The 26,008-nt window shown below is 43.6% G+C and overlaps 1 protein-coding gene across 2 annotated transcripts; it reads right to left on the bottom strand.

Annotated features, from left to right (window-relative positions):
- On the bottom strand, positions 1 to 26,008 carry LOC135541841 (transmembrane protein 198-like). Of its 2 annotated transcripts, none has more exons than XM_064968258.1 (5): positions 25,468 to 26,008; positions 11,529 to 11,793; positions 9,573 to 10,148; positions 9,052 to 9,200; positions 1 to 1,491 (listed from the first exon to the last, which is right to left on the bottom strand). In XM_064968258.1, the coding sequence occupies exons 2-5, from the start codon at positions 11,668 to 11,670 to the stop codon at positions 1,342 to 1,344; spliced, it is 1,017 nt and encodes a 338-aa protein (XP_064824330.1). In that variant the 5' UTR covers positions 11,671 to 11,793; positions 25,468 to 26,008; the 3' UTR covers positions 1 to 1,341. The 2 variants fall into 2 exon arrangements, with proteins under 2 accessions (XP_064824330.1, XP_064824331.1); XM_064968259.1 differs by lacking the exon at positions 25,468 to 26,008 and adding an exon at positions 13,724 to 13,843.

Raw genomic sequence — 26,008 nt, 5'->3', positions numbered from 1 at the left:
TAACTCAAGACAGCTTTTGTTTTTAAACTAATTTAATGGTTTATCTTTCAATTTCCTATTGACAATTATGTACAGATTCAGAATAGTTGAGAGTATTGAGTGAAAGTAGGCCTACTGTCCCTCTAAAATTCGAAAACAAAAGTAAATTACAATTTAAAAACACTGATAATTCCTTAGTAACCTATAGTACAGCAAATGTATACTCAAATTTTTTCAATAGCACATTCCTTCAATGTTATTGTTCATATACATTACTGAATACAGTTACTACACAGGTAAAACTGCCTTGAAATTGTAATGAAAACAAGCTACTGCTCAAAAATAACTGGCATAACCAAGTATGGTTTGAAACAATATTGTATAGTATTGCTACCACTAAAAAAGGCACTGCAGTTCCAATGAAAACAAACATAAATGTCACTTGAAACAGTTGCCCATGTAATCTCCATTGTATTTAGGCACAAAATGGTTGCCGTGTATCTCTCTGGACCTGAACCTTCTGCACTCAACTATACAGGAAGTTACTTCGAAAAAGGTACAAGTAAACAGCAATACTCACACAGACAGAAAACACTGGTCAGAGAAATGTATCTCCAAATGTCCTCTTCTTTGTCCCGTCACAGTGCCTTATCAACATCAGCTGGTGTCCTGTTCTGAGGCGGTTCACCCGAGTTTACACACCACTGGTTCATTTCAAGTCATTAAAGCACAGTTAACTCCAATTATAAAAGTTGAAATCACTCGGAGGTAGCTCTCGTGCAATTCATGGCCATTTCCATTCCCAGTATTGCTTTCTGAACAGCAAAAACAAGTCTGTTTTCATCAGTCAAGTGATTTCTCCCACATGTAATCAAACAATCACATAATGGCACCAGAGAAAGTATACGACCTCAGAAGTCAAATGAGATCATTTCTGCTCCTTCTTCTGTGTACTCTGCTCTGTCCTAACCCCAGACTTTTCACATGGACATGCCACCGCTCAGAGCAGACAACACAGGGAGAGGCCACACAGGCCCTGTCTATTGAAAGAGTGATTACAGCACACATCAAATGGGGGCCAAACACCAACCACTCTCAGGGAACAGCTCACAGATCGAGGACCCATTCCATCACCTTCCAGTCTGCCATTCCAAACGAGGTACAGTACAGTACACTGGAGGTGTGCTTTGATCTTCACTTGGACAGCATTCAAGGCCCTTTTCCAAGTCAATGTAAGGAACATACATTGTTCAATAGACTCTCACATTGTCTGTAGGGTCAACAGTACACTACATAGGGAGGAGGACTGTGGAGGGGGGGACAAGAAACAAGTGAGTCATCCCCCGTCTGTCCCTCGGTGCGTCAGACCCTGTTGACAGGTGTGGTGATGGTGAGGGGTACGGTGGAGCTTGTCTCATAGTCAAAGTCGATTATTGTGTGGTTGGTAGTGCCCAGGCTGCTGAGGGAGTTGCCTGTGCCCATCTGTCTGTCCCTAAGACTCTGCAGGTAGCTCTGAGAGAAGGAATAAAGGAGAGAGGGGAAGAAGAGGAGAGAGGGAATATAATCAGAATCAACCTTGAAATCTGTTCTACATGTTGAAATTCAAATAGAATAGAGAGTGTGTGTGTGTGTGTCAGTGGAGGCTGGTGGGAGGAGCTATAGGAGGACAGGCTCATTGTAATGTCTGGAATGGAACTGTATCAAACACATAAAAACAACATTTTTGACTCCGTTGCATTTATTCCATTCCAGCCATTATAATGAGCCCATCCTCCTATAGCTCCTCCCACCAGCCTTCTCTGTTGTGTGAGAGAGAGAGAGAGAGAAATTTTGAGTTTTTATAAAACCTTTATTTTTTACTCAAGTGTTAACATAAATAATGACACACTGCCTTTTCAGAAATGAAACAACACATGTAATTCCTAAACAAAAATAAATACATAGCATATACATTCAACTTATTTCATCAGCAAAAAATAATTTCCCCTCCTCTACAAAACAAAGCGCTCCTTCGTAGGCCCACTTCTCCTCAAATAATAGATCTTTTACAGCTGAAAAGAACTCAAAAACTACTTTTATTCTTGCTTTCACTAATCCTTTAAAAACACATCTTACATCCTGCCCATATCCCGTTTCTATCTTGTTTCCTACTCAGAAAAATTGACATCTTGTCCCAAAATAAAATTTTACATTTGACATTTTCTTTTCTGTTGTTTACTATATTGAAACCCCAAAATAAAAACAGTGTTATTGAAAAACTCCCCTACAGCTTTAAACAAAGATTCCAGCATTTCCAATTGAGGTTTTATCCTCTCACACTCCATAAAACAGTGAAAAATGGTTTCTCTTATATTACAAAAAGGACATCCATCTCTAACATCTGAGTTAATAACAGATACAAAAGCATTAACTGCAATGATGCCATGTAAAACCCTCCATTGCATATCACCAGTACCCTTTTGTAACGGTGGCTTGTACAGTGCTCTCCATGCTGGCTTCACCTTGTCATCAATGCCCAATTTTACCCTCCATGGAGTGTCTTTTCTATTTTTCAATTTATCTTTATTCAACACCTTGACACACCCCCTATACAAGTCCTTCCCATTCACCTCATCCAAACCCATCTCCTCCAACCCTCTCAAATCCAGCAATAACGCCTTTCTTTCTGACTCTGGGATATTTGGTGTAATCCCTAGTCTTGGAAATTACACGTCTTCATCTTGTACCTTCTTCTTGTGGCTACTAAGCATAACCCCATTCTTCTGCTGACAGAGCCTTCATGCAGCTCCCCAGCATTTGTCCGACAATCCTTTCCGACCTCATCCCCAAATGTTCTGCCACCCGTCTTCCATCCATTAAGGCGGGCCCAGCCATGGCCATTAACTGTTTTAAGTTGATGATTTTCCCCTTCACCAGAATCTTGGAGAAATGTGGAACAGCTGCAGTTGTACAATCCAGTCTTGCCCCATACACCAGAAGTTCCTCCAACAGCCAATGCACTGACTCCGTTGAAGTTCGTCTGGACACCTTCATTATGCTCTATACTCTGAGAAGGCCTCTGTAAAACGGAGGTACTCCCTCCCTAGAAATCTGGCTACTATCAACCAGAAATAAAGCCTTCTTTAAACCTAATCCTCCAACCCGCTGTAATATAAGACCTGCCACCCCTCTCCACACCACATTTTCCGGTCCATAAAGCAACCTTTGAATAAACTGAAACCGGAAAGCAGCAGCCCTACTAGCAAGATGTACCAGACCTTGTCCCCCCTCCTCTTTTGACAAATACAAAACACTTTGTGGAACCCAGTGATATTTATCCCAAAAGAAATCCACAATAATTGCCTGTATCTTAGCCAGAAGGCCAGATGGTGGTTCTAAAACTGACAACCGATGCCACAGTGCAGAGGAAATCACATTGTTAACTATAATAGTGCACCCCCTATATGACATACGAGATAGTAACCAACGCCATCTCCTCATCCTCCCTTCCACCATTTCAACCACCCCACTCCAATTTTTTCCATAGTCCCCTCATCTCCTAGGTACACTCCAAGATACTTAAAACCTCCCTTACATAATTCTAGCCCCCCTGGCAAAGCCATGATCCCTCCAGACCATTCTCCAATCTGTAAAGCACAACTCTTTTCCCAATTTACCTTTGCAGAGGATATTCCCCTAAAACGATCCACCATTAGACTCAAACTATCCACCTCCGCTTGATTTTTCACTAACACAACTACATCATCAGCATAGGCTGAGAGACGAATAGGAGGAATATCCTCTGAAAGGCACACCCCTGCAATGCGACTTCTAATGCTATTTAGTAGTGGCTCTATAGCAATGGCATATAACATTCCTGACAAAGAACATCCCTGCCTAATACCTCTACACACTTTAAAAGGAGCACTCAAACCACTGTTAACTTTCAATACACTTTCAATGTCACCATATATCACCTTTATCATGGCAATAAAACCAGAGCTGAACCCAAACGCCTCAAACGTGTGCCATAAATATTGATGTTCAACTCGGTCAAATGCCTTTTCCTGATCAATTGAAATTAGACCAGCATCCAACCCAATAGCCCTCGAGATGTCCAAAAAATCACGAATCAGAGAAATGTTATCCCCTATCTGCCTGCCAGGAACACAGTAGGACTGATCCGTATGTATGATTTGCCCCATCACCTCCCTCAGCCTGTTGGACAAAGCCTTTGACAATATCTTATAATCAGTGCACAATAAAGCCACCAGCCTCCAGTTCTTCACCTCCCTCAGGTCACCCTTTTTGGGCAGTAGGGTGAGGACAGCCCTTCTGCAGCTTATTGGTAGTAACCCTCCGGTTAAACTATCATTAACTACTTCTAACCAATCCTCTCCCAACATAGCCCAAAAAGACTTAAAAAAGTCAACGGGAAGCCCATTAATGCCTGGTGCCCTTCCATTTTCCATGCAGTGTATAAATCCTGCAAAGACAATGGTTGCTCAAGCTCAACCTGAGCTTCTGCAGCCACCTTTGGGAGCCCATCAAAGAACTGCTGTGTCACTGTTTTATCCTCGTTGTACTCACACTTGTAGAGCTCAGCATAGAACTCTACCTCCCTCTTTCTAATTTCACTAGGGCTAGTGAGCTCTTGTCCAACAGCTGATTTGAGACAATGAATAATTTTTCTTTGTCCATTCTTTTTCTCTAAACCAAAGAAAAATTTGGATGAGGCATCCATTTCAGATATTCCCTGAAACTTACTTCTCACCAATGCCCCCTGTGCTCTGATACCCAGCAGGTCTGCCAATGCAGCTTTTCTCCTCGAGGGCCTGAGTATGGCCTCGATCTCCTGTGGTCTCAACCAACGTCATGAGTTCCACTATTTCAAACTCTAGGGCTTTCATTGATCTGGTGATATCCTTGGTGACATTCCTTGTGTATTGATTACAGAATTGTTGAATCTGGATTTCCCTATATCCCACCACTGTTGAAGGGATACAAAACTGGCCTTTTGAGACCTCCACCTCTCCCAGAAAAAACTGAAACAGTTCCTGAAGTGAGCATCACTCAATAAAGTTATATTAAAATGCCAGTATGCGCTTTTGGGTTTTACATCGTTAATGAACACCACCTCTGTTATTAAACAATGATCAGAAAATCCCACTGGGGTTATCACACTTGATTTACAGACCTGAGATTGATGCTCAAAAACATAAAACCTATCTAACCTGGCCATAGAGATGATGTTCTCTCTCACATGCGCCCAGGTGTACTGCCTTGTTCCTCCATGTTGACTCCGCCAAATATCACACAGTTCATGTGTTACAATGAGGCGTTTTAAAAAAAGTCCTTGAGGCTATATGAGGTTCTTGGTGATTTCTATCTAAATCGCTAACTGTGCAGTTAAAATCCCCAGCAATAAATAAATAATCTTCTTTGTTACATTTCTCAATGGTATTTGATAATGTCTCTAAAAAACATACCCTCTCAACTGTCACCACTGGGGCATATACAGTGCCTTGCGAAAGTATTCAGCCCCCTTGAACTTTGCGACCTTTGGACACATTTCAGGCTTCAAACATAAAGATATAAAACTGTATTTTTTTGTGAAGAATCAACAACAAGTGGGACACAATCATGAAGTGGAACGACATTTATTGGATATTTCAAACTTTTTTAACAAATCAAAAACTGAAAAATTGGGCGTGCAAAATTATTCAGCCCCTTTACTTTCAGTGCAGCAAACTCTCTCCAGAAGTTCAGTGAGGATCTCTGAATGATCCAATGTTGACCTAAATGACTAATGATGATAAATACAATCCACCTGTGTGTAATCAAGTCTCTGTATAAATGCACCTGCACTGTGATAGTCTCAGAGGTCCGTTAAAAGCGCAGAGAGCATCATGAAGAACAAGGAACACACCAGGCAGGTCCAAGATACTGTTGTGAAGAAGTTTAAAGCCAGATTTGGATACAAAAAGATTTCCCAAGCTTTAAACATCCCAAGGAGCACTGTGCAAGCGATAATATTGAAATGGAAGGAGTATCAGACCACTGCAAATCTACCAAGACCTGGCCGTCCCTCTAAACTTTCAGCTCATACAAGGAGAAGACTGATCAGAGATGCAGCCAAGAGGCCCATGATCACTCTGGATGAACTGCAGAGATCTACAGCTGAGGTGGGAGACTCTGTCCATAGGACAACAATCAGTCGTATATTGCACAAATCTGGCCTTTATGGAAGAGTGGCAAGAAGAAAGCCATTTCTTAAAGATATCCATAAAAAGTGTCGTTTAAAGTTTGCCACAAGCCACCTGGGAGACACACCAAACATGTGGAAGAAGGTGCTCTGGTCAGATGAAACCAAAATTGAACTTTTTGGCAACAATGCAAAACGTTATGTTTGGCGTAAAAGCAACACAGCTCATCACCCTGAGCACACCATACCCACTGTCAAACATGGTGGTGGCAGCATCATGGTTTGGGCCTGCTTTTCTTCAGCAGGGACAGGGAAGATGGTTAAAATTGATGGGAAGATGGATGGAGCCAAATACAGGACCATTCTGGAAGAAAACCTGATGGAGTCTGCAAAAGACCTGAGACTGGGACGGAGATTTGTCTTCCAACAAGACAATGATCCCAAAACATAAAGCAAAATCTACATTGGAATGGTTCAAAAATAAACATATCCAGGTGTTAGAATGGCCAAGTCAAAGTCCAGACCTGAATCCAATCGAGAATCTGTGGAAAGAACTGAAAACTGCTGTTCACAAATGCTCTCCATCCAACCTCACTGAGCTCGAGCTGTTTTGCAAGGAGGAATGGGAAAAAATTTCAGTCTCTCGATGTGCAAAACTGATAGAGACATACCCCAAGCGACTTACAGCTGTAATCGCAGCAAAAGGTGGTGCTACAAAGTATTAACTTAAGGGGGCTGAATCATTTTGCATGCCCAATTTTTCAGTTTTGATTTGTTAAGAAAGTTTGAAATATTCAATAAATGTCTTTCCACTTCATGATTGTGTCCCACTTGTTGTTGATTCTTCACAAAAAAAATATAGTTTTATATCTTTATGTTTGAAGCCTGAAATGTGTCAAAAGGTCGCAAAGTTCAAGGGGGCCGAATACTTTCGCAAGGCACCGTACATTTATCAGACACATAGTGATGTTTTCATACCTGGCTCTAACTTTTAATAACCTCCCCTCAACTACCTCTTCAACCTCATATGACAAAGGCAAAAACCCTTTTGAGAACAAGATAGCCACACCCCCACTTTTTGAGTTTTTATGACTACACACCACTGTCCCCCCACTCCTGTTGCCACATAACTTCATTTTCCAAATTACTATGCGTTTCTTGTAGAAAATGTATGTCACTTCCCTTTCCCCTAATTAACTCATACACCATGGCTCTTTTTTTACCATCTCTTGCCCCATTTACGTTTAAAGAAGAAATCTTAAAACTGCTCATGGATGAAAAAAATATACAGAGGAAGATACAGCCACCACATCTCTTTACAGAGTTAAAACTGCAACTGAATTATTTCATTTTCTTTAGAATTTACATCACTTATCACTCTCGTGACAACTTTCTTGAGTCTAGCAATTTCAGGGCTTTTCAAACTTCCCCCTGTAATTTTTGACATCAGAAACTTTGCTGATTCAATAAACAATTCACGTTCAGGGAAAAAATCAGTTACATTGTAATCCTGCATATATTTCTTCCCTTTTGTCAACTTCAGAAATTGACGTATCTTCTCGATCCCATACCTCCCTTCCACCCCATTTATCTCACTATATTGTTGTGACGCGTCAGATGACTCACTCTCGCTATCCTCCCCAGAAGAAAACTCCACTATCTCTACAACTTGTTCATCTTCAACTGATTTATCAATCTCTACCTTTCTCTTAGAATTAGACCCTTCATCACTTAAATTCTTCCTTTTACTCCTCTGTATTTTGAAAACATCCGCTTCCTTTTCCGTTATTTCAATCTCCTCTTGACCTCCAATTTCATTTTCCAGCACCACCTCAGCGACGGCAGTCGCAATCTCACCTACTGTTTCCCCTCCCTCTTTGTTCTGATCTACCACAATTGCCCCCGTATCCACAATGCCTTCCTCTCCTACTTTTCCAACCACATCTGCCCACCTTCTCCCTTCCCCTGCACCCTTAGCATGTTCATCCCTTCGCGGTGGTGCGTTAGTTGCACCAGCACTAGAGCTACTACCAGGCTCAGCGCGCTCATTCTCGGGACAACTACGCACAAAATGCCCCTCTTCCACAGCCAAAGCATTTCATTGATTCAGTAGATGCATAGAAGACATAATCAAATCCATCAATCTTAAAACTGAACGCTAAATTCAGTTCATCTCCGTCCTTTTTTAAAATCATATGCACTTGTCTCCTATGAGACACGACATGTTTCAACAACGGAGATTTGCATCCAAAAAGAACCTTCTTTATTGTAGATACGATTTGACCATGGCGAGATAACTCTCGCTCCAACACTTCATCTCTAACAAATGGTGGCACGTTAGAAAGTATAACTTTCTTGGCCGGATTCATAAGCGGAAATACCGGCGTCTGTGTCTCCCGCAACACAACACCTCTCTCAACCATCTTATTCACCTTTTCAATTCAATCTAAGAATATCACTACAGCGCTATTCATCCTTGAGGCTGATTTGATGCGATCATACCCAATGATAGCACCCACAGCCAAGCTACATTCTTCCACTGAACACCCGGCCGCAGCAGGAATCTTTACTCCATGCCTCCGACTAAGTTTTTCAAACTCTACACTTCCGCGAGTGGCCATTGCAACCAGCCCCACCCGCTGGTTGTGCCCTCGCGAAAAACCAACCACAAAGATCCCACTAACCCTATACGTGCTTAGTGATAGTTAAACAAGATACCCTTAAAACAACTAAACATATATATATATATATATATATATATATATATATATATCAAAACCCAATAGAGTGAAAAGAAATTCCATTCGCTCTCACAATCACTCCTGCTTGACGGCTCACTCCTAGCATGCACTCCGACGAGAGAGAGTAAGAGAGAGAGAGAGACTGACCGGTGCCAGCAGGTCTCCGGCATAGCGTTTGACGGGGGTGGGCTTGCGACGGTATGTGCCCTCCTGCCCACTGTTCTGCTGGCGCTTCTTGACATCTTTCTGTCTGATCTGCATCAACTGGGCCCGCTTCTGCCTCCTGCTGATGATGACTGAGACGAGAGAGATGAGAGAGAGATATGAGCGAGAGGAGAGCCAGAGGAGAGAGGTGTGTTTACTCAGTGAGTCATTCCTTAGTAATTTTACAGAGCACATGAGAACTTTAGGGGACAATTTGACATTCTTAAGACACCTAAAATGTAATATAAACAGCTGACTTGGGAGACAATCTGTCTTGTTTCAATACCAGAACAATGTTCTCCAATACCATAAAACCATTGTAGCAGTGAAGAGAACATAATATAACCCATAGTCCATATTGAGATATACAGATGCATCATACTCTACAAACAGCTTCCTCTACCTCCCATGCTTACCACAGAGATCCTATACATTACGTCTATATGGAATTCTATGATGCTTACCCTCAGTGTGTGAGAACCCCACGGCTGTCAGCTTCCACTGCACCAGCACCCCCATGAAGCTGAGTGCCGGCCAGATACCCATGATCACCCAGCTGTACCAGCAGAGCGACGGCGCCGGTGACAGCCTCAAGCACTGATACGCGTGTCTGGCCAGCGCCAGCATCTCCACAAAGTAGTCAACGCACACCATCATGATGGCCGCCCCGAACACAGACGTAGACAACACGGTGAAGAGCTTCTGCCACTGTAGGGTGAGCACAGCAAACAGCATGCCAGTGCCCAGCAGCACCCCTAGGGGCACCCAGACGGTGGTGGGTGTGTAGAACTGGTGGGTGACCAGCAGGGTGGCGAGGGCAAGTAGCAGGCCCAGTAACAGACCCGTCATGAAGAGACCCACGGAGCGCACCAGCATGGTGACCAGGCCACACAGCAGACCGATGCCTAGGCCGATACCCGCCGAGGCCTCCACACTCAGCTGGGTGTCCAGCACCCGCTCCTTGTGGCACAACAGGAAGATTATGACAGAGCCGAACATCAGGCCCGACAGGAACATGACCGCCTTGAAGCAGCGATATCCTGGGAGAGAAGAGAGGTGAAGAGGGAAATGTGATGGAGAGAGGAGTAGAGAGAGGGAATGGTGAGGGAGAGAGGAGAGGGGTAGAGAGGGAGAGAGGAGAGGAGTAGAGAGAGGGAATGGTGAGGGAGAGAGGAGAGGGGTAGAGAGGGAGAGAGGGGAGAGAGGAGAGGGGGAGAGAGGAGAGGAGTAGAGAGAGGGAATGGTGAGGGAGAGAGGAGAGGGGTAGAGAGGAGAGGAGTAGAGAGAGGGAATGGTGAGGGAGAGAGGAGAGGGGTAGAAAGGGAATGGTGAGGGAGAGAGGAGAGGGTAGAGAGGGAGAGAGGAGAAGAGAGGGGGAATGGTGACAGAGAGGAGGAGAGAGAGGGAATAGTGAGGGAGAGAGGAGAGGGGTAGAGAGGGAGAGAGGAGAGGAGTAGAGAGGGAATGGTGACGGAGAGAGGAGAGGGGTAGAGAGGGAGAGAAGTAGAGAGGGAGAGAGGAGAGGAGTAGAGAGAGGGAATGGTGAGGGAGAGAGGAGAGGGGTAGAGAGGGAGAGAGGAGAGGAGTAGAGAGGGAATGGTGACAGAGAGAGGAGAGGGGTAGAGAGGGAGAGTGGAGAGGGGTAGAGAGAGCGAATGGTGAAGGAGGGAGGAGAGGGGTAGAGATAGAGGGGTGTGAAAAGAAAACAATACTTATTTAAAGTTGTACTTCACTTCAATGGGGGAGATTCAATAGCCTGAGGAATCTAACAGTAAACAAATATGCAGGTGATAAGTTAGAGCTTAAAGAGAAAGTTAAATTGCAGAGGCTCGGTGCATCAGCAACTCTATAAATATTACAGAATATCGACTGTAAGCAATGTAATGCCGTATAAATTACCCTACAGTTAAAACTAAAAAGAGAGGCGGTGTGGAGGAGAAAGAAGCAATTGTGGTTATTAAGTTGGATTTGGTGAGAAAAATCTGAAAATATAAAGTGTGTTTTTACTCTATTTGTTATCATCTAAGGCCATGCACCACACCCTAATATGATGATTATTGTTCTGCTGTAGATTGCAGGAAACGTCAGTTACAGGTGTTAAAAAATCATCAGCACCACCTTGTTAAAATATCCCGGGGAGAACCCTGCTGTATAACACATTAGCAGACATATGATACGTCTGAATACACATTCCTTATCCCCTGCTCTATTACATTGTTTGCATCCCAAATGGCACCCTATTCCCCACATATGGCTCTGTTCAAAAGTTGTGCACCATGGGCCTTGGTCAAAAGTAGTGCACTATATCAGGATTGGGGTTCCATTTGGGATGCAACCCTTGTTATTGAAGATTTTGTTGTACTCGTTGACATGACGTGGTTGGGTTACGACTTGTGGCCTTGACCCCGTGGTGACCTTACCAATGAAGCAGTAGATGATGCCGAACAGGCAGCACATGGAGCAGATGACGGCAGGGATGACCTCATACTTCCTCTCGATCTCCAGGCTGCAGGCGTTCACCTCGGCCAGGCCCTCCCCTTCAGCCCCGTCAGGGTCTGTCATCCTGGGGCTCCCTCCGACCGACGAGACCACTGGGGAGACAAGGAGGTGGTGGTGGTGGAAGGTTGGGACTGAAGGATAAGGAGTGGTGCTGTTATCGGAAGTTCATCAGAACAGCTTGAGTGCCTGTAACATGAAAGATAAATATCTGAGTAGGTCATAGATCATCACAGGCCATCACAATGCGTTAACTCACAATGCAATAAAGTGGTTTACAGTATTTATTTGTCTCTGTTAAGACTTTAGGGCACAGTACTGGCAAAGAGGACTGAGAACTTTAAAATCTAGGGCTAGGTTAACAAACACTGTCTTACCCACAAAATAGAGAACACAAAGTGGTGAGTTGCGAGACTCCATTGATGCTAAATGTCACAAGTTTAATATGGTGTATGTAGGACACTCTAGAACCCCCCCCCCCCTCCTCCTCACCCCTCCACCCCTGATTCAGACCTCTGACCCCTCACCCCCGCTAGTGTTCCCCGAGGCTTCAGGAGAAGTGTGAAATCTGCCGCCCATCTGTGACTTCTCCCTGGTGACTCTGCATATAGGCCTGCCAGACACTCCATATGCTGCTAGCCTTGCCCCCCATGATAACCCACAGTCCTGTATACCACACATACACCCTGTTGCCATGACTACAGTATCATGGGAGTACATAAACATGGACAACCACATACATCTGTAGTACATTAATGAAAAAAGAACTGTACCAAAAAGGCCTATAGACACCAGTACCAAGTACCGGAACGTCTTATATAATATTGTATTACTCTACTCTACTGTATTTTTGTAATTATGACCATTCTAATCAACATAGCAGCAGATGTCCAGTGTCCACTCAAGTAACATCATTTTCAGTGTGCATATTCAACACTGATTTCATACCAGCAGCATACACCCACTCAAGTTTACTGGGGTCCACGTTTTTTTTTTAAATATTTTTTACAACTCTCCTAAATTGAACTTGAGATGTCTATGTCAGGCATTTAAAATAGGCTATGTAGTAAAAATGTCTGGGTGAACGTAAATGACTATACTAAAAGTAGGGCTACTACGGACATCGAGTGGTGCTAATCAGGCAGCCCCAACTCCCCTCCCAGTTTGCCTGTTGGGGAGGATGTGTAGGGCTCATTGCTCAGGGTCGGCTGCTCTCTCTGGGGCTGCTGGCCAGCCTTCTTTATGATCTCACCCCAGTTCTGATCCGATTACAGCAAACTCACGTTTCCAGGCTCAGGAGAAAAACAGTAACAGAGCTGTGTGCCTGCTCTCCTGATCTGCTCTTTCACTTCTCAGTCCCCCTCTCCCTCCATTTTCCCAAACTTCTGCTTTTAAACACCTCCCCCTCTCCGTCTGAGATACATTATGACCTGGCCATGACTTGACATGGAAAGAATGGGGGCCCGTTGGATAGTAGCTCTCTGCTTCCCTCTCTTTTTCCAGAGCGAGAGGAAGAGTTCTCGCTTCATTCACTCAGTCCTTCACGTGTCTGCCTCTCTGTCTCAGCCAGATTGAGACAGTCCCCTCTGTTCTCTTGTTTTCAAAAGGCTAAGGACAACTCAAGACAAATGATCTAGCCATCTGAGCGCTCCACAGTCCCACTGGTCTGCTGTGTCTGTGGCACAACTTTCCAAGTCGGTCTGAGAGGATGAAGCCAGGACAATGAATGCTTTAGAATGAGACTGAAATCTGATATACAGAAGTCATACAGTATTTAGGCTAATAATGTGCGGTGCAGTAACACCCTTATTGAAAGCATGAGAGCATTTCACCTTTAGGTTATAGTATGGACTTCTCTTTCATCATATCCAGTTATGATGACATGGATGGATTTGTGGCATTACCTCCAACCTGCCCAAGTCAAAGTTAACACACTAACAGGAACTTTTATTGAAGTTCATGCCAAAAAAACATCCTCTGTGCAAGACAGAACTTTTGCAAACTATCAAATATATCTGTTCACAGTCAAAATTCTACTCAAACTTCACCATTCAGCTGGACCAAAAACAGGAATAGGAGAAAGTTTGAAGAGCAAGGGAAAGCTAAGATAACGGCTCACCTCTGAAGACATTCAAAAGTGACTGCAAGGGTGTTGCGGGTAATCCATCAAGTTGCACAACTTGTTCATCTGACCACACACACGCACACCAACTCTCTCCCACGTCCATGTGTCTGTCCCCACATTGTCCCTGTGAGAGTCACAATGGTGGCCAGTGTGTGTGTGACGCCTGGAGTCACACACAGTGTGTGTGCCGCTCAGGGAGAATGGTGCCATTATGGGGCGGCACAAAGGCTATAAGGCCCTAGCATTGACCTCTACTGGCACACACAGCAAATCATGCTGGGAGATAGGGCATATCACATAGAGATGGAGGGACCCAGGGAAAGGAGGCTGTGTCTGAGTGTGTATGTGTGTGTGCCATGGCATTGAGCGTGTGGGTGGATGAAGGATCCCACTGGGCACACACTGGTTGAATCAATGTTGTTCCCACTTAATTTCAATTCAATTAAGTTGAACCAACGTCGAATAGACGTTGAATTCACGTCTGTGCCCAGTGGGATAAAGGGGTCTAGAAGATGGGGGTCTAGCTGGTAGCTGTCCAGAAGGTTGATATTGTCACCCATTCTCACCAGATAAGGAGGAAGTGACGTGGCTCCATGTTTTGTCTCGGAGCTCAAGGCACAGAAGTAGAAGTTGAGAAATACTCTCTTTCGATACATTTTGATGAAGTACATCTTGAATGACCTCATTCCAATATGACATTTCTGTGTGTGTTGTCATGACAACAGGTAAAATAAGGTTGCTGCTAGTGCTGTATATGTAAATATAGTCAGACTTATAGATGACTGAGTATGTTGGTATGAAATGACCTTGGAACAAATTGCTTTAGAATGTTGCCTAACACACTTGCTTGACAAACACCATGGATGGATGGAGGGAGGGGTGGGGCGGGGTGGGGGGGGCTCAAGCCTCAACAGCTGAGAGACAGACAGAGCCATGCCCAGGTTCCCCACATAGCTAGTTTGGGTGGGTTTCATTAACCACTGATGGAGTTGTGGGGGTGTGAGAGAGGTCACGGATTCCAAGGGTGCTCTGGCTTTAAGGCAGAGGGCAGCTGAGAACTAAACGTTACAGTCCAGCTGTATGGTGGCACAGCTTGGCACAGGGGGGTATGCGAGACTGTACCATTTGCAATGGTCTCCCACTGACTGGGCATGATGCCTGTTGATCTACAGCTCCACCCCCCACCCTTATAGCTACAGCTATAAACCTAATTCTCCATGATTCCAAATGCCAAACATCCTGCCCAATGTGTCCTGCCCATTGGGCATGGTGGAGACTGGAGAATAGTATGGACATGATAGGACCAACCTACTCCATGGTGTCCACTTTGTGCCAACTGTGGTTGCCTATTAACCATAAGAGAATCACTCTCTCTCATTGGCAGGAAGCTGTGGCCAAGAGGAGGAAGTGGAGATCAGTGGCGGTGCTGGAGGTGACTTTTCCCTCAGGGCAGGAAGCTTTGGCCAAGAGGAGGAAGTGGAGATCAGTGGAGGTGACTTTTCCCTCAGGGCAGGAAGCTTTGGCCAAGAGGAGGAAGTGGAGATCAGTGGAGGTGACTTTTCCCTCAGGGCAGGAAGCTTTGGCCAAGAGGAGGAAGTGGAGATCAGTGGCGGTGCTGGAGGTGACTTTTCCCTCAGGGCAGGAAGCTGTGGCCAAGAGGAGGAAGTGGAGATCAGTGGAGGTGACTTTTCCCTCAGGGCAGGAAGCTTTGGCCAAGAGGAGGAAGTGGAGATCAGTGGCGGTGCTGGAGGTGACTTTTCCCTCAGGGCAGGAAGCTGTGGCCAAGAGGAGGAAGTGGAGATCAGTGGCGGTGCTGGAGGTGACTTTTCCCTCAGGGCAGGAAGCAGAGCAGGAAAGTTAGAGTTGGATTTGGAGGCTGGAGCGTCAACACCAACACTCTTGTTTTCTGGTTTAATCCAACATAACAGACTCAAAAAACTTGGTGATATAGGTTTGAATGCCTTGGCTATTAGAACATGATGATGACAATGGGTTATGCTACAACTGTGGGTTATGCTACAACTGTGGGTTATGATCTCTAAACAAGTCAAATAAAACACTCCACATGTTCAAAATGATCTCAGAACTGGATTGTGTTTATATGGGCCTTTCATCATGGATTCAGATGCACTCACTCATGCTCTAATATGTGAGACACTAAGATATCAACATTCACACCTGAGAGAGAATGCACGCTGGCTGGCAACTTGAACACAACTTGTGCAATTTTTTATGTGGTCAAATAGATGAAACACCCTTTCTGGATAGATTTGCCAATCCTCCTGAACTTGAATAACCCCTCTCACTGACCTGTCCAATCCATTACCAACCAAACCTGGTCCTTTGGTCATTTGTAATTAAATCAAATAGACATCAAATACATGTTGATATATGGTGCAATGAGACATCTTCCATTTTGTTTCTTATGAAGTAACATTGCTGCACTTAATACACCACGTCGTTACTGAATACACCACGTCGTTACTGAATACACCACGTCGTTACTGAATACACCACGTCGTTACTGAATACACCACGTCGTTACTGAATACACCACGGCGTTACTGAATACACCACGGCGTTACTGAATACACCACGGCGTTACTGAATACACCACGGCGTTACTGAATACACCACGGCGTTACTGAATACACCACGGCGTTACTGAATACACCACGTCGTTACTGAATACACCACGTCGTTACTGAATACACCACGTCGTTACTGAATGCACCACGTCGTTACTGAATACACCACGTCGTTACCGAATACACCACGGCGTTACCGAATACACCACGGCGTTACTGAATACACCACGGCGTTACTGAATACACCACGTCGTTAGTTATTGAGGAATGCTAATCAGATTAAAGGTAGTCCTGAAGAGTTATGTAAATGGAGGTTTGGAGCAGAGGGGGAAATACTGAAAAACCTGCTATTTGGGAGCTCATTTGACTGGGAAACGAAGGGACAAGACTCGTTTGTCATCTCAGCTCATCTCAAAAACAGGGAGCAAATGAGATGCACTCCACATGATATGTGACAGTGTTTGAAAGTGGTCTACTGAAAGACAGCCACAGTCACCCTCCCTTTTATCTCTTAAAAGGCAAAGAATTGGCACTATGTTCTATTGAGGAGGAACATAAATACCATGGTTACAAGTCATTAAGTGCATTTCAACAGATTTATTATCATGATTAGACCACTATGGTAAAATCACAGGTCTATGATAACCTTTACTCATCCATGCTGACTAACTAAGGAAATTATGAATCTGAAGATGACACGTCATAAAGACATCCTTAAATAATTTTAGCATTTTTATTTAACTAGGCAAGTCAGTTAAGAACACATTCTTATTTACAATGACGGCCTACACCGGCCAAACTCGGACGACGCTGGGCAAATTGTGCGCCACCCTATTGGACTCCCAATCACGGCCGGTTGTGATACAGCCTGGAATTGAACCAGGGTGTCTGTAGTGACACCTCTAGCACAGAGATGCAGTGCCTTAGACCGCTGTGCCACTCGGGAGCCCTTAAACCTCATCTACACTCCTTCCACATCCTCACATCGACATTTTTATTAAGTTGGTGATAAAGTCACAGCTCACCACCATTGTTTCTTTCAGCCTGTCTCTATCATTTCTCCTCTAAATCTCTGATCAGTGCCTCTCAAACAACACTTTGTTCCTCAAGAGTGAATGAGGCGGAGGGGGGGACCTGCAATGAACTTGGCACTGCCGCACCGTCTCCTACTCCCCTCCCTCCATGCCTCCAGTCTTTCTTTAGCCAGGCTTGGACCGAGAGCAGAGAGCTCTCGGTCCAAGTTCTGGACCAGGCTCTGAACCCTACAGTGCTCTTCAAAGAGAGAGAGAGAGAGAGAGAGGGGGAGAGAACGAGAGAGAATGCAGTCTGTAACCCCTTCAGAGAGTAGTAATTACAGAGTGAGAATATATAGAAAGTGATTTTAGGGGCAGTAAGTTTACAACAAAGCCTAACACTGACATGAACTCTAAGACCAGAAACACTGACCTTTCTAACATGTGCAGACGTGCCAAAATAACAAACCTCTAATGTCATCATAAAAGATAATACATCACTATCAAACACCCCAAACCATCTACCTCCCAATCACCATGGAGGAAAAGTTATGGTCACGTTTGTCATTTCAACTCCAATGTAGTCTATAGGCCTACATTTCTTCACTTACAGACACACAAACAACTGTCTCTGATGGCAAGCACACAGCTTTTATATTATGACTGAATGAGTATCCAGAAAACCAACTGTTTAACACATGGTTTAACATACTGTATATCCTTTTAAATATTGTAATAGTTTTCTCAGTCTCAGAAAGAGATCCTATTCTCCCTCAAGCCCTTCCACTCCATGCCTGCCTTTGTGAAAGGCCCAAACAATGGAGGCCTTTCAACTCTGATTGTAAAGAGTTCCTTACAAAAAAAGGAGAAAAACCAGTAAGTAGAAGAACAGAGAAACAATGAGGCATTTTCGAGAGGCAGTCACGTGTATGATACACATGTAGACACACACCCCTATTTCCATGCACACTCACACAACAGACCCACAAACGTCACGCACACACACTCATGCAAATGTAACAACTCCAATCCACACATTATAATCATCCCCACCATGCACATTGACAAGTCTGTGTTTGTACAAATAGGGATGCCTTTTTCTAGAGACTGACAATGTCAATGTAGTTCAAAGAGCCAGAAATGCCACCGACCTCCTTAATAATTGAATTAAGTTGTTAAATAGCCTATAACAAAATAAATGTTTTGAGCAGAAAGGGAAATACTGAAAAACCTGCTGCATTTGGGAGTAAATCTAGTCTGTGGTGGAAAAAGTAGCCAATTATATTACTTGAGTAAAAGTAAAAGGTACCTTAAAAGAAAATGACTTAAGTAAGTCACATAGTAAAATACTACTTGAGTAAAAGTATTTGATTTTAAATATACTCAAGTATTAAAAGTATAAATAATTTCAAATTCCTTATATTAAGCAAACCAGATGGCACAATGTGTTCATGTTTTAATTACGTATAGCCATGGACACACTCCAACACTCAGACATAGTTTACAAATGAGGCGTTTGTGTTTAGTGAATCTGCCAGATCTGAGGCAGTAGAGATGACCGGGGATGTTCTCTTGATAAGTGTGTGAATTGGACCATTTTCTTGTCATGCTAAGCATTCGAAATGTAACTAGTACTTTTGGGTTTCAGGGAAAATGCATGGAGTAAAAAGTACATTCTTTTCTTTAGGAATATAGTGAAGAAAAAGTTGTCAAAAATATAAAAAGTAAAGTAAAGTACAGATACCCCAAAAAACAACTTATGTAGTACTTTGAAGTAATTTTACTTAAGTACTTTACACCACTGAATGGAGTGTACTTATCATTACACAGAGTAAAAGAGTGATGGGGGTCTTTATGAGAGCAAACATTGAATGCAATAATTATGTCTACACGTCACACGGTTTAGAACTAGCAGACTATAAGAAACAAATTGGACATACAGTGTCATTGCAAAACCAGACTAGGCTATACAGGGAGTGGAGTGTGATGGAGTCACTATGAACACAAAAACAAAGGAGTGGATGTCTAGCCTCACCTACAGTGCCTTCAGAAATATTCACACCCCTTGTTTTCTTCCACATTTTGTTGTGTTCCAGCATGAATTTCAAATAGATTAAATTCTAAATTTGTGCCACTGATCTACACACAATAAATACCCCACGATGACAGAATAGTATTTTGTTCGAAATGTTTACAAATGAATAGAAAATTAAACGCTGAAATTTCTTGACTTTGAATGATTACCCCATCTCTGTACCCCACACATACAATTATCTGCAAGGTCTCTCAGTCGAGTAGTGAATTCCAAGCACACCAGGGAGGTTTTCCAATGCCTCGCTGAGATGGGCACCTATTGGTATATAGGTTTAAAAAAAGCAGACACTGAATATCCCTTTGAGCATGGTGATGTAATTATTTACGCTTTGGATGGTGTATCAATACCATACAAAGATACAGGCGTCCTTCCTAACTCAGTTGCAGGGAGGGTTAGGAAACCACTCAGGGATTTCACCATGAGCCCAATGGTGATTTTAAAACAGTTAGAGTTTAATGGCCATGGTTGGAGAAAATTGAGGATGGATCAACAACATTGTAGTTACTCCACAATACTAACCTAAATTACAGAGTGAAAAGGAAGCCTGTACAGAATAAAAATATTCCAAAACATGCACCCTATCTATAACAACGCACTAAAGTCAAACTACAAAAACTGTGGGAAAGAAAATGTACTTTATTTCCTGTATATAAAGCATTATATTTGGGGAAAATCCAACAGTTCCACTCTTCATATTTTCAAGCATGGTGGCTGCATCCTCTAGGGAGTTTTTTGATAAAAAAAAACAATAGATCTAAGCACAGACAAAATTCTAGAGGAAAACCTGGTTCAGTCTTCTATCCATCAGACACTGGGAGATGAATTCACCTTTCAGCAGGACAATAACCTAAAACACAAGGCCAAATATACACTGGAGTTGCTTTCCAAGAAGACAGTGAATATTCCTGAGTGGCCAAGTTACAGTTTTGACTTGAAAATCTATGGCAAGACTTGAAAATGGCTGTCTAACAGTGATCAACAACCAACTTGACAGAGCTTGAAGCGTTTCTGCCACTTCATGGTCAGCTCTGTCATTTACAGCAGCGCAGATCAGTTCTTCCATTCCACCCAACATCTGTCTGGTGCCAGGGTATAATTGTACCTCCTTATGGTCTCTCCCATCCTAAAATACCTCCGTGTACACTACTAGGGTTCTCTGGCAGCCCCTAAGCCAGGGGAAAACTACATCACCCAATACTTTTGAGTCCCTCTATGAATGGATGTTTGTGGATCTCCAAGACCCCCAAAACCCCTACTATTCCTTTTGGATGCTCAGTTCGGTCAATGAGACAGCAGAACTCTTCCACACCCAAATACTTTGACTGCCCTTACTAGACTAATGCTACAGGAGAAGACTCTCTCCATCTCCCGGCCTAACCCACAACAAGCATCTCCTCTTGTCAACAGGGTTCAACATAGACTATTTCCAGGCTCTTTTAACTGAGGGGGCTCATTTGTGGGAGATCCTAGTGTGTTCAGTGTAAAGATACACTCTGCCAGTGCAGGACCAACACAGCACAGTATATTAGAGTACAGGCTACTCCAAGGCAGTAGTATGCCTAAATCAGTCCTTGGCTTGTAGAGCAATGCCTGACAACCATGGGATATGATGGAAATCAGGATAGTAACTCATTCAATCCATTTTGAATTCAGGCTGTAACACAACAACATGTGGAATAAGTCAAGGGGTATGAATACTTTCTGAAGGCTCTGTATGTAGGCCTGTGCTTTTAAACAAAGCTAGGCTTGTTCTTCTGAGCTCATGTCCTATGAACTAGCTACTTGAAGGTCTGTGACACAAAGAAACTAGACAGTGAGACGGATTGAGTAGACCATGTTGGGATTATTGAGACACAGTTCAGAATGTAACTTGGTATTATAATCAATTAAATGCATCTGGTAATAAACACTCCATGACAAATATTGTTATCGTGATAGACTTCCCTTTTCTGTATAGACAAGGAAGACTGCTCTGTGCATTCAGTTTTACTGGAACGCATTTAACATTGCAGACATAGATACAGCAATAACATTACAGGGGTCAAAAAAACTGGGATATCCAGACCCAGAACAGGTCTATGAAGAGAGGTCCCTGGAAAGGATAACAAACAAAAAGTTAGAGCATCTATCAATCACAGGACTTCTCCTGAAATAGCCTAATGCAGAGAACACATGAGAAAGGCTTGTCAGATCATGTAAAGTTAAACTTCAACAAACTTCCCGTTCTAATTTATCTCAAAACTTTCAGCTCAGCAAAAAAGGGCCCAGATTTCAAACTGCATTACAGATCAACAGGACAGGGAGCATGCCTCAGGGGCTGCACTCTCCACCCTCCTCATTGATGGTATATACAGCTGCCCAAGCTTTGCAACAGCAGTCTTATTTACACACAACCCATCGTTGCCCCCTCGCTCCTCCTACAGATGAAGAGACGCTAAGCTAAAGTTGAGACCTTTCAACTCTGACAGGTCATGTTTTTGGCTGGACCATACAAGCCTTGGCAGGGTTGACCTCTGCTACCACAGCCGAGGGTCTCTTTTTTTATTTCACCTTTATTTAACCAGGTAGGCCAGTTGAAAACAAGTTCTCATTTACAACTGCGACCTGGCCAAGATAAAGCAAAGCAGTGCAACACAAACAACACAAAGTTACACATGGAATAAACAAAGGTACAGTCAATAACACAATAAAGAAAATCTATATAAGGTGTGTACAAATGGATTAAGGAGGTAAGGCAATAAATAGGCCATAGTAGCGAAGTAATTACAATTTAGCAAATTAACACTGGAGTGATAGATGTGCAGATGATGATGTGCAAGTAGAAATACTGGTGTGCAGAAAAGAAAAAAGTAAATCAAAACAATATGGGGATGAGGTAGGTAGATGGGATGGGCTATTTACAGATGGACTGTGTACAGCTGCAGCAATCGGTAAGCTGCTCAGATAGCTGACGCTTAAAGTTAGTGAGGGAGAGAAGTCTCCAACTTCAGCGATTTTTGCAATTTGTTCCAGTCATTGGCTGTAGAGAACTGGAAGGAAAGGTGGCCAAAGGAGGTGTTGGCTTTGGGGATGACGAGTGAGATATACCTGCTGGAGCGTGTGCTACGAGTGGGTGTTGTTATGGTGAACAGTGAGCTGAGATAAGGCGGAGCTTAACTTAGCAAAGACTTATAGATGATCTGGAGCCAGTGGGTCTGGCGACAAATATGTAGCGAGGGCCAGCTGATGAGAGCATACAGGTTGCAGTGGTGGGTAGTGTATGGGGCTTTGATGACAAAACGGATGGCACTGTGATAGACTGCATCCAGTTTGTTAACACAGTGTCCAAAGAAGGGCCAGTTGTATACAGAATGGTGTCATCTGCGTAGAAGTGGATCAGGGAATCACCAGCAGCAAGAGCGACATTGTTGATGTAAACAGAGAAAAGAGTCGGCCCGAGAATTTAACCCTGTGGCACCACCATATAGACTGCCAGAAGTCCGGACAACAGGCCCTCCGATTTGACACACTGAACTCTATCTGGGAAGTAGTTGGTGAACCAGGCGAGGCAGTCATTTGAGAAACCAAGGCTGTTGAGTCTGCCGATGAGAATATGGTGATTGACAGAGTCGAAAGCCTTGGCCAGGTCGATGAAGACAGCTGCACAGTACTGTTTAATTTTTTTTTTTAACCTTTATTTTACTAGGCAAGTCAGTTAAGAACAAATTCTTATTTTCAATGACGGCCTAGGAACAGTGGGTTAACTGCCTGTTCAGGGGCAGAACGACAGATTTGTACCTTGTCAGCTCGGGGATTCGAACTTGCAACCTTTCGGTTACTAGTCCAACGCTCTCACCACTAGGCTACCCTGCCGCCCCACTGTCTTTTATCAATGGCAGTTATGATATTGTTTAGTACCTTGAGCGTGGCTGAGGTGCACCCGTGACCAGCTCGGAAACCCGGAGTGTACAGTGGAGAAGGTATGGTGGGATTCGAAATGGTCAGTGATCTATTTGTTAACTGCTTTCAAAGACTTTAGAAAGGCAGGGCAGGATAAATATAGGTCTGTAACAGTTTGGGTCGAGAGTGTCACCCCCTTTGAAGAAGGGGATGACCGCGGCAGCATTCCAATCTTTAGAGATCTCGGACGATACGAAAGAAAGGTTGAACAGACTGGTAATAGGGGTTGCAACAATGGCGGCGGATAATTTTAGAAAGAGAGGGTCCAGATTGTCTAGCCCAGCTGATTTGTACGGGTCCAGGTTTTGCAGCTCTTTCAGAACATCTGCTATCTAGTTTGGGTGAAGGAGAAGCTGGGGAGGCTTGGGCGAGTAGCTGCGTGGGTTGCGGAGCTGTTGGCCGGGGTTGGGGTAGCCAGGAGGAAAGCATGGCCAGCCGTAGAGAAATGCTTATTGTAATTCTCGATTATTGTGGATTTATCAGTGGTGACAGTGTTTCCTAGCCTCAGTGCTGTGGGCAGCTGGGAGGAGGTACTTTTATTCTCCATGGACTTTACAGTGTCCCAAATTTTTGGGGAGTTAGAGCTACAGGATGTAAATTTCTGTTTGAAAAAGCGAGCCTTTGCTTTCCTAACTGACAGCGTGTATTGGTTCCTGACTTCCCTGAAAAGTTGCATTTCGCGGGGATTATTCAATGCTAGTGCGGTCCGCCACAGGATGTTTTGTGCTGGTCGAGGGCAGTCAGGTCTGGAGTGAACAAAAGGCTGTATCTGTTCTTAGTTCTACATCTTTTGAAAGGCGCATGCTTATTTCAGATGGTGAGGAGATTACTTTTAAAGATCGACCAGGCATCCTCTACTGATGAGATTGGGCTCATTGCCCAAGCTGTTTACATTGTTATCTTCTGTCCTTCCAGGATACCCAGGCCAGGTCAATTAGAAAGGCCACTCTAATGGGGGTGTGGAGTGTACAGTCAGTAAAGACAATTGAGTAGAAGACTATTCAACTCACTATGACACCACCAGTAGAAGTGTTTCCACAATAAGACCTGACGCCCATGACTATTATGGATAATATACACTCTGTCATCATGGGTCAGGGCTACATTAAGGTCAGACTCATATGCCTCTCTCTCTCTCCGGAGCAGGGAAGGGCTCCATCACTGCATTTTCCCAGAGTGGTTTAGGCAAAGCCATCTGGCCCTAGCTAGCCGACTGGCTTTGGGGGGGGCTTGCTAGGAGGTTGTAGGAGGGGGAAGAGCATTGAGGGGGTGTAACTCGAGATGACTCCTTTGCCACAGAGGGACACAAGCTATCATTACTACCCCCCCAAATAAACAAAACAAGGCACACACCCACCAATAAACACACTGGGCCACAAGGCCACGGTTCTTTCATGTCCTGTCTGAGACTATGGTGGAGGAAATATGGACGAAAACAAATAGAAAAAAAGGAATATGTGAAAATAACTAAACATGTATACAATTGGTGTTGTTTGCATGTAATTGTATAACTGTCAAGGACAAAACACATAACAGTGCGTATCTGGTCAATAGGATCAAGGAGTGTCTGACTATGATAACAATGTGTTAAAAGATAACAATCAATCCATTTCAGGCTTTTCTCCATAAAATGGCTCATTGCCCAAGCTGTTTACATTGTTATCTTCTGTCTAATAACCCAATAGGTTCTACTGAAATTATCTTGAAACAGAGCCCACACATTAATTGACTGGAGAGTGACATCAAAATGATATGATAAATTACTGAATGAATAAAACATTTTAGCCTATACTTCGTGTTTAATAAATAAATCGTGTTTAACTTCAAAACGGTGTACTAGTCACTAACACACGTGTATGAGCATCCCACCCGCAGACTTTTTCAAACAGCAGCTCTTCTACAGGTATTAACGTTACATTGATTGTTCAATTTCACGGGGTGATTCAGTTTCATTGTATCTTTCTCTTGTTTGAAGGAGCCTAAAGATCATAAATAGTATTGTCTGCGGTGCGAATATAATCCATCATAGCCAATGATATGACTGTAATTTACATCATGTAAAGGTTCATACTTTATTTACACACTGTACAGAAGAACACTTACCGACTTCGTTTGGCTACGTGGATCTGTTTTCCGTGAAAACTGTCAGGCATGAACACAACGGAAAACAACAGAAAATCGAAGCAGCAGTGGAAAAACCGGTTCCAATGCACATAGGCTATACTCACAGTGAGAAAAACAAAAGTTTTCCCTTCAATGTTTTAAGGACAAGAATAGGTTATTCAAAATGAATCAGCCCCGCGTTCTCGTCATCTTCAAAAACGGTGTCTAAAATTATAAATCGTTCTTTGCAGTCTCAACGGAGGAACTTAAGTGAGTTATTTCGGTGGATAACATGTATTTATAAGTTCCACGGCATTGTATTAAAAATCAGTTTGTCAGTTGGCGAGTTAGTCACGTCTGACAGAAGCTAGTTACAGCTAGCCAAATTGTTTTTCCTCCAACCCTTTTCTTTTACACACGTCCTCTTTCTGGCGTAGACTGTTGTTGATACCCAAGGGGTTTGCTCTCGAGTTCTAAACTCATAAAAAAAGAGTTGGCCTATTATTTTTCTCCGTGAGAGTCCAACCGTTCTCTCTCCTCC

The sequence above is a fragment of the Oncorhynchus masou genome, chromosome 6, assembly GCF_036934945.1.
Source record: "Oncorhynchus masou masou isolate Uvic2021 chromosome 6, UVic_Omas_1.1, whole genome shotgun sequence".
Taxonomy (NCBI): Eukaryota; Metazoa; Chordata; class Actinopteri; order Salmoniformes; family Salmonidae; genus Oncorhynchus; species Oncorhynchus masou.
This window is presented reverse-complemented; position numbering and strand designations above follow the sequence as displayed.